This window comes from Perna viridis, chromosome 3 (assembly GCF_037379345.1).
Source record: "Perna viridis isolate PV_CMFRI_1.1 ecotype Kerala chromosome 3, ASM3737934v1, whole genome shotgun sequence".
Lineage (NCBI taxonomy): Eukaryota > Metazoa > Mollusca > Bivalvia > Mytilida > Mytilidae > Perna > Perna viridis.
The window spans coordinates 37,713,848-37,729,852 of NC_142447.1; the positions used below are offsets into that span (position 1 = coordinate 37,713,848).

The following is a 16,005-nucleotide window of genomic DNA, read 5'->3' on the forward strand; positions in this document are numbered from 1 at the left end:
TATCTTGTTCTACCAAGAACTTTGAACTAACACGCGTGAAGTGAAAATAAAATAAACTTTAAAAAAGTAAATTGAGGGTAATTTGTAAGTCGATCCGTTTTACTATCAGGAGCCGTATGGTTACTGATAACCGGGACAAGATTTAATGGTAAACGATCGGTCAATATCACGGGATAATATAGGCTTACTTTTGACACCTCTGCTTTACTAATATTGTTTTATCAGTATAGGTTTCTGATCATTAATTTTACAAGTGACAGTATAATGTAGCGATGAATTTGCTAATAATGCCCAGCAAATATCGGTGATTAGTTGACCATAATTATGCGCGATAGGCACCTCCCACAAGATCGGAGGATTCAACTTAAAGCCTCATTAACTGTATAATAGATTTATATCAGGTCTTACAACACTTACACTCATTTGTTTTAATAACCTCTACTGTTTTAACTTTGACTAATTATCTTCTTAAGAGAGGAAAATTTAATTCTGTTACTTAAACAAAGGAGAAAGATTCTATTGATTGAAGACAAGTTTGAGAGTGTAAAGATGGAATGTGGTATGAACCATCGTATTCACGCCTTTGTTTCTTCTACAGCTTTGTTACAACAGGGTGGCATGCTGTTCACTGCTCCAAGAACGTGGCATCCCCATATATACGAACCTCTTAGGAAACACAGTAGACATTTCATTTCAGATATTCTGGGACTTAATGAGCAAAGTGATAAAGATTCTAGGCAGGACATTTCTAAGGACAGTACCAAAGATTTAATACGAAATTATTCCTGTAAATGTGAGGGTTGTTATCTGAGAACAAACACATGTCAGAGTAAGCTGGACATAAAAGGTATTGTCACATTTCTCTTATCTATATATTTATACATTGACTTAAATAATAATTTATTTTAAATATTTTCCCTGTGTCTAAAATCAGTATTCTCCAAATTAAATTAAGGCTACGAAAAGTTGAAATTAAGCAGAAACTTTTGCATATATATGAAAACACTAATACATATATCAAGTTTGAAAAAAAAATGGAAATGATAATTTATTCATTGTTTTTTTTTAATAAAAAAGAATAAAGTATCGGTTTCTCTTCATTTCTACTTTCAACATTTTATGACCATGAAAAATTCTGAATAATTATTCTGAAAAAAAATCAGCTTTTTCAATTTCTAAAATGGCAGATAATGCGGTAAAACATCACAAATTTCTTGCAAAGTTCAGTCTATTTTTATTGACAGATAACTTTGTGTGGTCATTTGCTATTAAATGAACATAAATGTCATACTGGACAACTTTAATTAATAGTTTAGTAGTTTTGCCCGTGTCAATTCTCTTGTTTGGAGACATGTTAATAAGGAAAAAAATATTTGCACTTTACCTTTGTAATATATATATATATACCGTGTCATTCCATTGCTTCGGAATTCATAACCCGCTCAGAGGACTAAATTAAAATTTCTGGATATTCTTAAGGCGTACGGGACAATGTTATAAAACCGATAACTTCTGTAATGCTGTATTGTATACATGGGAATTTGACTAAATACATTAATAGTACTAATAAATTATATACAAAAAATAAAAGCTTATGGTTTGTAAATTAACAATCAAGAGAGAAAAAAAATAAACTGTTAAAATACACTGCATAATGATCAATTTCCTAAAACCGACACATTTGATTTCCATGACAACAGATAAACAATGATGAATAAAATTAACATTTTTAAATAAAAATCATTGAATCTTTACTTTGTACCCATGATCTTTTTTTTTGCAAAATACTGCTTTACAATTAGTAGGTCATATATTCTATTAAAGAGTTAGAAAACTTTTGAACTTTGGAAATAGCGTACAACTATAAGAAATTACAAAATCATTGGAAATGTGAACTGTTAAATAAAAAAAGTTTATCTGTTGATTAAAAGACGTTTTTATTTTAGACTTTGAAACTAAAATTCAAGAAAGGCGATACACTAGAAACTTATCAACTTGTTCATAACCAAAAATAAGTAAAAAACAAAAACATTGACGAGTCAATGCTATAAAAATTCTACCTGAACAACTATATAAAAGAATTAATATTATATATATATATATATATATATATATATATATATATATATATATATATATATATATATATATATATATATATATATATATATATATATATATATATATATATATATATATATATATTGTTAATTCTTTTATATAGTAGTTCAGGTATAATTTTTATAGCATTGACTCGTCAATGTTTTTGTATTTTACTTATTTTTGTAAATCCTGTAAACATTTTTATTGCATCATCGATCTCTTGTTTAATCCATTAATTTCATAAAAATATCTATATTTTTTTTGTTCGGCTGGGATTAGGTTATATAGAGTATTAAAATATTCTTGAAAAAATGCAAACTTTCACTGATTTTAATGTTTTCATTACATGTAATAGACATCTAGTAAACACGTGCCTTTCACATGTACGCAGAAACGATTCTTTTATTGAATAATATAACAAAGAAAATGTCAAAACAGTAATTATCTGAACTGTTACTAAACTTGACTATACATTAAAAAAAAATAATATCAAGCTGTAAAGGAGTAAAGAAAATTGCACCTTTAAATAGAATAGAGATTCAAAATGAACAATTAAATTAGAAATTGCAACAAAATCAGCGTCAAGCAAGATTCGCACTTATTTTGCCAAAAGTAGCACAAAATTCCACTTTTTAAAATTATAGCAAAAAGGATGAAATAGAATTTTAAATAGTCGCAAGATACACACAAAACAAATTACAGGACTAGATGTTTTGGAGGGGTGTAATGAATTCGTCTTAAGTAATACAGTCAATTCAAAAATCTAAATCATGTTATTACGGACAATTTCTTAATAAGCTATTTAAAAAAATGCCACCTTTTTACAGAAGAAACAGATATAGATGAAAGCAGGAAAAGACCATCAGAAGACAATAATAGTGATCCGAATGTAAAGAAGAAGAAAGCACGAACAACCTTTACTGGACGACAGATATTTGAGCTCGAAAAACAGTTTGAACAAAAGAAATACCTGTCTTCAGCTGAGAGGGCCGAAATGGCCACCATGTTGAATGTCACTGAAACACAGGTCTGAACAGTTATGAAGATTTCACCTATTGATATAATTTTACTCTAACCAATTTATCACACCTGTTTGATAAACTTATCTAGTCAAAACTCTTTAGTTTCCAATCTCTTTTTATCATTATAAATCATCTCGGCAATTTAACAATATTTCATTCAAAACGACATTATGTTAAAAGAGGACCCGATTTTTTTTAAGCCTTACCATAGTTTAAAACTGAAGAGTACACCGGTGAACAGTATAACACAGAAACACAGTTTGACACAATAAATTGCTTAATATTTCTAAGCAGGGGACTTAAAGTTTTAAACGGTACACGTACTATGATTCATAAAACTTTATGAATTAAACTGTATGGCTTCATTTACTTGGCACTTGACAAAAAACACATTATTAAATTGTTTAATGTGAAAACGCGTCCCTTAATGGAATCCAATAGACCGCATGCTCTTAAGTTATTTCTCGTAATAATTTTCACAAGAATCAATTAAGACGTTTAGAATTTTGATAATGAATTTGTTATAGTGTTAATGATTACTGAATGACAGGTGTTGGGTTTTGTTTCATGTAAGAGGTTTTTAATTTCCATTCTAGTGGGAGATTTCCGGAAAAGGGTACTTTCTTAAGTAAAGTGTCAAAAATGCGAAGTGTGGCGTCGTTGTACAAACCAATTAATTCGTCATTTACAATTGCGTGTGACGTTCTCTGTAGTACCAAAAGAGGGTCGCGCCATTATACTTTATGGATAATATCGTGTCTAAGTATTTAAAAATTCATACCAATTACGGTATTGTTTGATAATAAAATGATAACACTCGTGAGAAAATTTTTGTTTTGAGCTTTGTTTCTCAAAACATCTTATATAACAAGATACTATAGCTGAGTCATAGAAAAAAATATGCCGACGCTCTTCCTTAAATAATATACACGTTCAACAAATTTGTAAAAAAAACAACTTATGCTCATTTGCTGGAATGTTTTATAATTACAAGTTTGAAAGATAAAAAGACAAAAAAATCAAAAAAACTTATAACATAACTAAGGCAACAAAATAGTTACACACAAGAAGCACACATATATAAAAGTACCATTTGCGAAAATTTCGAAACTGGCAAATTTCTAGCAATAAGCCAATTTGATGAATATAACAATTCGCAGATCAAATCATTTTCAGCATAAAAAAATGCTCCTTAGGGCGCAGCCTAATACGATCGCAGATGTCGAACCAATTACCATCAAAATACATCAGGCCTTTCGTTTGTTCCGATATAACCTTGTAGTACAAAGTCAAAGAAAGATCCATACACCTTTACTTAAGCTATCGCCTAGCCGCAAAGAAACAAAAATGTAATATGGAATCTTGCAGTACAATTCACAGAAATTCATAAAATGCTTATCATTTACCTCTGTTTGGACCTTATTTTTTATATCCCACCAGACGAAGTGGCGAGGTATTGTGTGATAATTCGAAAAGTTTCGAGTTCGTCGGTCTGCCTGTTCGTCCCCGATAGTTTCCAGATAATAACTTGAAAACGGATTTTAAGGATTATTTTCAAATTTTGTGTTTTTTTTAGTGTAAAATGTTACAATTATAATTTTACAATTATAATTTTTTGCAAAACCCGAAGTGTAGTTTTCGAGTTGCCATCACTTTTTTATCCCTTTACGTGGCGGAGTATTACCTAATATTCAGTTAATGCAATGTTTTTTTTAAAACGGATAATGCCTCACCCTCAAAACAATACCAACCTTCCAATAGTGGAATGAATTATAAAACATTTTATCAAGACGCTAACGTTAGGAAACGAAGTGTCTACGACGACAGCGTCACTCGGTCATGTTTCGAGTATTCAAAATAACCTGTTGAATATTCTATTAATTACATGTAGATTTATATATAGATTTTCTCCATAAACTATTTCTGTTTTCAACATAAATTAAAAATTTATTTATTTATTATTTTTTTGATGTTCTATTGCATTGTGTGACGTTTTAGCGGCAGAAGTCCGAGGGTGAAATAACTAAATTAATTTAGACAGGGTGCATTCGATAAATGACTGGTATCTATTTATAAATTAGTATGAAATATAGAAACATGACATTGAATGGCATCATTTTAACTAAATGTTATTAATTTAAATAACAGATATAATGGAATCTTACTCTGTATTCAAATGTTCATAAAACTACCAACATAATTTCACAGCTTGTATATAAGCATCAAACAGCTGCATGTTGAAAAAGGCGTCATTTTTAACAAGTAGTCACTTAATTGTTATTAACTATTTCTCCACAAATCTTACGGTATCAGATATCTACAAAAGTAACACGAATGACACAACTGCGTGTTAAACGCATCGAGTACACCGGTAACTAATATTAAGTCGTCATTGAATTCTCGTTAGTTTTACTTATGACACTCGAACACGAGTCAAAACAACACATTTTCTAATTATCAATAAAACGATGTTTCAGCATGTTTGTTTTGTTTTAGGTAAAGATATGGTTTCAAAATAGACGCACAAAATGGAAGAAACAGGAAAACATTTCAAATGCAGAAGCGGCTGAACTGAAACTAAATGTGGAAAGAAGCACGGATGGATCGAAAAAACACAACAATATGTCGACAGTTAAGAAAAACAAAAGTGAAGAAAAAACATGCATGGCATTTGAAATTGATAATAAAGACACGCAGACGGAAGTGAAATCCGAAATTGAGCCCGTAATTAGTGAAGTAATGAATGAAGAATTCCTAACAAAACCTGACGTTTATTGCAAGGAAAATATGGTAGAAACATTGCTTAGTATCTCCAAAGCACAGCTGTCACAACCCTCAAGTGAAAATGAGGTGAACGTGCACGATGACACGGGCGGAATGTGAAAGACCGTTTTGCTCGTCTTCGTTTTGTAAATTCCTTATAAGCAGACATGTGCTAACCTCGTTTAAGATGTGTATCTTTACGTTTCAATATTTCCACTTCATTCCAGTATATATTTTGTTCTTATTCACATTGTAAATGTGGTCAATAAAATTGAAAGCCTTAATGTGCAGATTTATTTAAAAGATTTTATTTAAAATTCAAAAATTGAAACAATACACTAATCCAATACTTTAATTTTGGAAGAGCATATTAGAGTCCGAGAGCCGAGTGGCAAAGACTGTAAGAAGAAAGTGAAACAATAACAACAAAAATGAAACAAAAAAGAAAAAAAGAGAAGAATAAAAGTATCAAATAGGGAGTTCAAACTGATAAAAAATAACTATACTCATAGCAGTGGTATTGCACTATTACAATACCAATACTGCTCACACAAGTAACCAATGTATCTACAGTGCACCTGCTTTCCTATAAATTATTGCTAAGTTGATTCTGTTGTGTTCGGTAGTGTACCAAAAAAATCATATAAAGGACATAAAACGTACTTCTTTCAGTTTGTAATTAAGCTACATTAATGTTTGCATGTAAGGAAATTGAATTTTGTCACAATACAAGAATATCTTTTACCAGAACAGAATTTTATAGAAACATGTGAACAGAACGAAGAATAAATAATATCGTGTTGGATAGAACCACCAAAGCTCCAAAAGTCAGTTTCTAGAATCCTGGTTCCCTTGATTACTCTTCTACAACTCAATGATATTTTTAAAATATTATTTAAGCAAAAAATGAAATATTTTCTAACGACAGCTATATCGAAAAAAAAGGTCATCCTTTTTTAAAAAGAATTTAACGTGGCAAAGGAAAAACCCTCGTGGTGACATATTTATAAACCCAGTTTCAAGTCTGGGATTTTGTTTTTTTCAGTGGATCTATTTCGTCTTCGTTCCTCTTCTACATTTGGGGAACATACAAATAAATAATCGGTTGGTTGTTTCGTTAGTTTAATGCAAGTTTGTTGTATCAACTTAGCTAAGTTTTTGCTGTATCCTTGGTATTGTTTAATTCGCCTTACATTTGTCTTGTAAAATTTGTTTGAAAGTAAATTCTTGAAACGGATGTCAGTTTTTTAGCTCACCTGGCCGAAGGCCATGTGAGCTATTGCCATCACTTGGCGTCCGTCTTTAACAATTTTCAAAACTCTTCTCCTCTGACATTACTTGACCAATTAAAACCAAACTCGGTAAGAATGTTTCTAGTAGTATCCTGCATAGAACTAATTTGGGGATTTTTGATCCATCGAAAAACATGGCCACCGTTACTAAAAATAGAACATAGGGGTCAGACAATAGTTATTCGCTTATATCTCCAAAACGGTTAGATTAAGCTAAAATCTGGCAGGAATATAAGTGTTCAGCATGACAAGATCTATCTGCAGACAAATTTTTATTTTGATCCGTCAAGCCATGTTGGAGTTATTGCTCTTTTTCAACGTTTTTTTGATATTTTTAATGTTATTTCTTTCAAAAATCTCCTTTGACACTACTTGACCAATTGAAACCAAACTTGTTACGAATGTTTCTTGGTGTATCCTGCATAGAACTGATCTGGAGATTTTTGATCTGTCAAAAAACATGGTCGCCGTTACTAAAAATAGAACATATGGTCAGACAGTAGTTTTTCACATATATCTCGAAAACTGTTAGGTTTAGTCGAATTCTTTCAATAGTTGAAAGGATCATTATTATTAGGACTACAAAAGTCTTTAGGGATAAAAGTTGTCAGACGACGCTTTGTAAGAGTTATTGCGCTTGAAAGGGGAAAAATAAGGTTTTTTTTTTTTAAGTTTTCAGCCAATATCTTGAAAATTATGATAGGTAAAAACTTTCAATTGCTGAAATGATCCTTATGATAAGTCCCATCAAAGTCTTCTTGAATCAAAATTGTAGTACAACTTCTAGTTTAATTTATTGCCCTTGAAAGGCAAATTTCAACAAGGTGAGCGAGTCAGGCTCCTGGGAGCCTCTTGTTTTTTTTACATGATATGTTGCAATAATACATCAAAAGTTCAGGAGTTTTTACTTATAGTTGATACGGGGAGCTGCATTGTTGCTTGACTATTACAAGATTATACTCATTTGCAGTATGGCGGGTGTACCTGGTGCATTAGAACATGCTTACCCTTCCAGAGCACCTTATGTGACTCCCATTTATTTTTGTGGGAGTTCAAATTGCACGTGCTTTATTCTTTTGTGTTACATTTTGTTTTCCTTATCCACATTTTATATGATATCTATTTTATTCGGTTTGCTGCGCTACATTGTGTTTGTAGATCCTTTTTTTCACGTTTAGGCCATGTACTTTGAATTTCTTGGTTTTCAGTTGCTCCATTAATTGGTGACCTTTTGTATTTTTTGTCGCATTAAAAGAACTCTTTTATTTCACCGAGACAATTCTTTGTGGAAGGAATTTAAAACATGGTTATTGAAAATAAAACTGAAAAATAAATTTCTTAGTTTCATTATTCTCGATAGAGATCGTTTATTGTTACGTGTATTTAACAAGTCACCGAGTTGGTGGTTATCTCCGTTGCATCTAGATTAAAGCCGCTATATAGTCGGCTCGAATTTTTTACAAACTCGTAGAATTCAACGAAAGACGAAAACTAGTGGTTAAATGCAACGAAATATCATTATATATCGTCAATTACCCATCCATAGATGTAGATTGTATAATTTTCAACCCTCTTGCAAAGTTTACACGGACTTTGTGTACTTTGCTTAGATTCTTATAAATAAGCTATAGAGAAGCGTTATGTTTTGCGTTATCTAGATGACAAATTCATACCAAGCTTAATAGTTTTCTTCTCTGTGTGACATTACATGAAAAAATCTAACATGGTGATTCTAGATATTTATTAAAAGACAATTGGGTAATTTGTGCACACTCTTCCTGGAATTTGATCGAGTCCGGTCTGCTCTTTAAGATTTATAGCATGTTGCGACCTCAGACACAATTTAATTCACATGCCTCTCCTTCCGTTGACTTTGTGTTTTTGATTAATAGGTTTACAGAACATCTCAGTTTTTTGGTCGGAAGGATATGTTGGCTTCATATGCCTACCTTCTAACTGTTCTTACATTTTCTTAATTATTTTGTTCAGATGATCGAATACATGTGTTTTGACATAAAACTACTTATTTTTACATATAGGCCGTGCACATGACAAACTTACAAAGCATTTCTCGGAAATGACAAAGAACCCCTCCCCCACCCCCCACCCCCCCAAAAAAAACAAAAACAAAAAAACAAAAAACAAAAATAACAAAACAAAAACAAAAACAAAAACAAACGAAAAAACAAAATCACTATTTCGGAAGAAAGAATTTAACACACTCGATTGTCTTGCTGTGATGGAACCTATTTAAAATGACAACTGTTATTCGTGTAAACACGAAAAATGCAAAAAATAAAAGAAAAATAGTTTATTGTTAAATGTGCAGTTTTGTATTTTTAAATAGACTAAAACTTGCTTTCAAGAGGTTATATTATAGATGACTCATTAACACACCCTTAGTGGGGATTCAATTTTACAATTTTACAATGACTCGGGGATGAAAATAATCAAGCCAGGGGCCACGCAAAGTTTTTTTCTGGATCCACCACTGTCGTCTGTTTTTTTTTTCACAAAACACAATCTATGCTGCTGGTGTCATGTTCAGTAATAATACCGAATACAAAACTATAGAGCAAACTGTCCTTATGACAACACATAGAAACGACAAGCAGGTGAAGATTATTTTAAGGGGTGATATCAATTTCGAGGCAAAGAGGCTCTATCAAGTTAGACAACATTGAAGTCACGAAAGGGTGTATTAAATTTTCTAGTCCACTGCATTTTCGGGTAGTGTAACTCCAGCTTACTACTATTTCTTATTATACATTTAAAAGAGAGCGTTTATGAAAAAAAAAGCCACTGAAAGTGCAAGCAAGAGAAACGGTAGGATTTCATGTTCTTTAGCGAGGCTACAATCTCGGTTCTTGCTTGAGAGTTTTGTTAAGTTGATCAAGCTCAGGGTGTACGTTCAAATTTCGTGCATTATTCCAATATCCATATATTGGCCATTCTTATTTCGGTTTCGGTCGAGTTTTTCAGCTTTATTTTTACCTTTTGAATTTTATTTTTTAAATGGCTTCGGTTTCTTTAAATTTCCTCCTAGGACGTTATAGACATCTCAAGATAAGCACATTTTGTTTGTTTTCATTCGTTCTAAATGATTTTGTCACAATTGACTCGTGACATCCGCTGAGTTGAAATTTCATTTATGTCTTGGTGTTATTACTTGGACCGATGTTATACGCATAAAAAGTTATTCCTTATAAGCATCCTTATTTGGCAAAGATTTAATTTCAGAAATAGCACGTTTCTGATTGGATAAATAATTTCGTTTATTATCTCATAGACCAAATTTTGTAATAATTGTGAGTCATCAAACTGTTTAATGATTTACTCAATGAATTTAGGTATTTAAATTAAATTATAATGAACGACTGTTATACTTTTTTTGCTCTATTTGAAATAACGTCAATGCCTGGGGTTCACACTTTGAATTAGCTGGCTATTTAGTATGCACCATGTGATTACCACGTGATTGAGGTCATTTCTTCATTGACCGAAAAAATACAGCAGTCATTCCTGAAGTAATTTCAGAAGTGTTTAAATCAACCTATACTGACGAATGATGACTACAGAAATGCATACGATTCTCTAAAATTATGTTCTTTTATTAAATAGCAGTTTGATATCTTATCTTACTTGAGGGATTTCAAACATAGCGTTTGCATGACCTTCATTGCTGTCGGATCGCAGAGTAATAACTCCGATGGTTTAATTAATAGTCCATTTCAACGTTTATGATACAATCGAATGCTTCACATGAGTTCCTACAAAACTATCTGCAGCTAATTACGAACAAACTAAGCAGTATCTAACCATCAATCTAAAGAGAATGTTCGTGTTAACTTAAAATGATGTGATCATTCCCAGTACAAATATTCAAAAAACCGTGACAGACAAACTTTAACGCAGTTTTTATTATACACTCAATTTTAATTAATTGCGGTTTCAATTAAACAGTTAAAGTGAACAAAACATTAAATCTCTTTTAATCTAAACAAAAAAATTAAATGATCAGTTTTAAGAGAGTTAACCTTTTCACAATTTCTCGCTAAATGCGTCGATTATTAGCTCCTTACGTGATTAACAGTCATTTGCGAGCTTTTAATACGTTAAATAGGTCATAAGGAAGATTACGTCTTCATTAGAGCTAATATCATTGTTTTAGTCTTCACTTTAAACAATTTTCCTTTTGATAATTAAGTATTTCAGACTACATGAAATCTTCATATTAATACCGTGACCATAAAGGCAGTCATTTCCGCTTACATCGCACCATCTGATTATGGGGAAATACTCTGGCATTGATCACTCGCTTATTTCGTTATTGTGTCTCGGGCAATTTAGATTTCAGACAAGTATTTAAACTTACTAAATGATTTGGATCCAAATATATTGCGTGATGATTAAGTTCGACACTCAAACCGGATGCGAATACGAAAAGTGTTTTCCATTAAAGAAGAGTTCCTACGAGGGAGACGGCCATAAAACCTTTCCGAAAATAACTGATTATAAAGATTCGGGTGTTTTTGCAGCTAGCCAATATAAAGCAAATTATGCGTGTCTAGAGTTATTCTAGCCCCCATTACCTGATAATTAGCATCTATCTGATAACTCAAACAAAATCGCTTTAGTTTTTACGGTAATCGTATTACTTATTTATCTAAATAGCCCTGTTTATATGTTATATTTATTGAATAATGGCTCGGCAATTAAGAAATACGATGGTGTATTTTCATGATTTCCGTTCTCTGCACGAAGAATGATACTCTTTATGTTACATACTGCCTCCATAGTTTGACCACGTGCAAGGCTATAATATCGTAGATTCGCGTGGCTACAATTCAGTATATATTACAACTGATAATAAAGATAACACAATTAAATTTCATTAATTCAATATCTATCTTGTCATGGCTTCTGACAAATCATGAAAAATTATCAAGCTTGTTCAGGTTTTTGCAGTATGAATTTCAGTATTGATAAGACTTGTTTTCTTTTCTATAGCTCTAGAAGTGTTTTTAAGATACATCGCTGCGTGCTGCACGTTCCACACACGCTAAAACACATGAAACAAAGAGTACCAAATGACAATGTGTAGAAAAATTACAACACGGTAGATGCTCAAAATAAGAATCTGTAATATTTTGAGTAATCAAGGGAACCAAGGTAATAGCGGTAATCAAAAGAATGTAATCCAGGGACAAAGACCAGACATGGAAAACAGACATACACAACAAAGAACATAAAGTAACTAAAATCATACAAACAAAGTAACAAAAGCAAATGAGCAACTCGGACTCCACTATAACTATTGAATTAACACATTCCATTAGTCACAATTTGAATGTTATAACAAGATATAATAAACGCAGTTAGAAACAATTCGTTTTCTTATGTCAATTTCAAAGAGCAATGGGAATTTAGCAAATACATTATTAAACATTTTTCGGGAAAAAAAGAGCAACTCTTGACTAAATTGGGCTGAAAAAGTGTAGCATCAGTCATTTTTTCCCTAAACAAAATGAAATGTTTAATTAGACATTGTTTGGCTATGACAACATTTGTTTAGTTTGAATTAGTGAAAAAATGTCTATGTCAACGCTTTTTGGGTTGAGTTAGACATAAAATGTCTACATCGACATTTTTTTCGTTGAGATAGACAAAATGTGTCCACCTCAACTCACAAAAACTAAGTGTCCTAGTCAACACTAGAATTGCTTTGATGTTTTACGACAGTCTACTACGACGCATTTATTTACTGAGTTAAGCAAATTGTGTTTTAAATTTTGATATGGTCAAAATATGATTAGATAAATTTAAGTAGACATTGTTTGTTTGCCTTGGCTATATTTTTTACTGAACATGTTCATTACAATCATTATTTTAGCTAGAAGTGACAGGAAATTGAACAATTAGGTAGTTTTTAGGATTTTTTTTATATTTTCATATACGGAATATAAAAAGAAAATTATATGTGCTTAAGGTAATAAAGTGTTGGAAATGACTAAATGTCAATGTAATGGAAAAATAACATTAAGCATGTTATATTACCGACGATTGAAAACTTGTGCGATAAGGTTAAAAAATAAAACTATCAAAGACTATTGCAAAAAAAATGTAAATTAACCAACTTACCTCTCAGATCAAACTTAATTTTTATTCTTATCCATATTAGTTCTTATGGATACCGTGGAGGACTACGCAAGAAAATGGATAAAACGAGAACAAGAACATATTAATTCTCTGTCAGAGTGGGTTAAGGCTTTAATTTTGAAACGTATGAAAGTTTTGACTAGGTCAATGGGTGTCAATGTTACATCTGTTTTCAAAGACCCCGCTGTAGCAAAAACATTGTCTACTATACATGACAAATATGTTGTCGTACCAGCCGACAAAGCCTAAAACAGCATTGTCTTTATCTGCAAAATGTATTACATCCAATGATTGTTATCAGATGTAGACGTAGAAAATAATAGCAGTAATAAGACCTATACTGATACCACACTCTCCAAAGAAGAGATAGTGGAAAACCATAAATCTGTGCTATCCTCTTTTGGTCTCTCTACCAAAGATGATGACTGTGATCCATCGTCTTGTTCTGGATTTCTAAACTCCTAAAGAATCCATACAAACAACGCTACATAGCTGGATCTGAATGTACCACCAAATCTCCTTCAAAACTTTTTACATCAATACTCACAGATGTCAAAAGACATCCAGTCCTACCACGACACTTGTTACTCCCGTAGTGGTATTAACTCAGTGTGGATTCTTAGAAATTCTGAACACAATAGTATTAAAACTTATGATTTTTCAACTCTTTGTACTCCTCATACTCAGTTAAAATCTCAACACAAAAACATTATACATCGTTACTCCAAAAAAGTAAGAAAAATGAAAGAGTAATCAAGGGAACCAAGGTTATAGCGGTAATCAAAATAATGTAATCCAGGGACAAAAAGCAGACATGGAAAACGGACATACACAACAAAGAACATAAGTAACTAAAATCATACATACAAAGTAACAAAAGTAAATGAGTAACCTCTCATCAGCAATATTATAATCAAATTCATATTGTGCAACACAATGATGACTAAGGGTTTTAGGGATTTTGAAATTTGTAACACTGCTAATTTTTATAAAAGATATACTGTATGATACAAGTTGGGACTGTTTTAGTTCTGTTAAAAAAAACATCACACTGAGAATTTGATTAATTCTTTTCTCAAATATCGAATTTCGAGTAATCTGATTGGTCAATACTAATTTAAGAGTGAATATGAAATCCTTAATTTCTGAAAATTTGTGAGAGTATATTTCATATGTGTCAAACATTTGCAATTACTTTATATCCAAATAATTTAATTTGATTTGTAATAATCCTTCTGTTGACTGGTTCTCATTTGGGTGTAGAAGTTTTCTCTTCATAAACTAATTTGATACAGTGACGTCATTAATGTCCGCGATTCATGTTATTTCAATCTAAATTACGTTGTGATTAAGGATCTAAGCTGAATTAGGACGGGAATAGGTTAAAAAATGAATTTTAAGGATTGTTTCTAATTTTTGACAAAAGTTATGCTTGCGTAGCTATACCTTTTGAATGATTTGTGCACGTTTATAAATCGCCTCGCGATTCATTAAGCGTTTCCAAACAGGCCATGTATATATACAGCAACAATCAAATATACCTATCGCGTAAATTCGTCTAATGAAAAATCCTCGAAAAATTCAATGTTGAGATTTCAGTGCACCTCGGTTTTGGAATTCAATCAGGGTCTTTAAGATTTAAGTGTCATAATCCTTGAGATTTCAGTACACTTGTCTTTGAAATTTTAGCGCCACTTTTTTTGAGATTCCAGCACACTGGTCGCATGGTCTTTTGAATTTAGCATATTTGTCTTTAGAGATATCGGAACTCTTTTCTTTCTGATTTCAGTGCACTTATTTTTTGGTATTGTTTTAGCTGCGACTTTCTGCCATTTCAGTTAACACAGTATTTGATTCAATTTAGAAATTAAAAGGTTAGTTCTGAATCAAGACTTGTCCATAAAAGGCATAGAATAAGACCCAATACAAGATATAATCAAGGCAAAAATATGCATCACAATAAAAATATATTAAGTGCAAGATTATATCTACCAAAATTCCGTCTATACAAATCTTAAACTTTTCATTTAACGACCTAAAAGACGTAGAAAAGTAAATTCAATTGCATCTCTCATAACAATATCATGGCTATAGAAGTATTGATGAGAAATATTTGTCAATAGTATTTGCATGAATGTCATTTTCTGTGGGAGATGAATGTATTTTGTCTTTGTAAAGCTGCAATTAATTTCTATGGTTGTTGAGGGGATTTCTTTAATTACAAATTTCGGGTCGTGTAGCCATTGGAAAAAGAGGAATTCACCCGCATAACGTTTGATAAGTGGTCAATTACAAAATATCAAACATTTAGCGGTTTTATTAATTTATTCTGTGGTTTTAGTTCGAGATAATAGCCAATTTGTCATGAGATAGTTGGTCTCTTACAATACCACATAGAATAGAAATGCGTTATTAATAAACGAAACAAATGATTCAGACGAAATCTATTAAGACTGGTATTTTGGTGATTATTAAAAATATGGAAGCATTCATGTCAGTTTAAGTTGCCAGAGTAATAAGCCCTACATAATAGAATGGAAAACTACTTGTTTGTTTGTACAGAGAAATACATGTTTATATCAATTAGATGTACATGCTAAACCTTGTATGACTGTGGCTAGCAACAATCAATTATCCTTTATTGGCCCCTCGTTATTGACCTATGT

The 16,005-nt window shown here is 31.6% G+C and overlaps 1 protein-coding gene across 1 annotated transcript; it reads left to right on the plus strand.

The window, feature by feature from the left end:
• Nucleotides 1-283: 283 nt before the first annotated feature.
• On the plus strand, nucleotides 284-6,172 carry LOC148622138 (uncharacterized). The gene is made up of 3 exons (XM_088571739.1): nucleotides 284-847; nucleotides 2,931-3,130; nucleotides 5,622-6,172. Exons 1-3 carry the CDS (start codon nucleotides 550-552, stop codon nucleotides 6,006-6,008), a joined length of 885 nt encoding a protein of 294 aa, XP_088427865.1. The 5' UTR covers nucleotides 284-549; the 3' UTR covers nucleotides 6,009-6,172.
• Nucleotides 6,173-16,005: the final 9,833 nt, after the last annotated feature.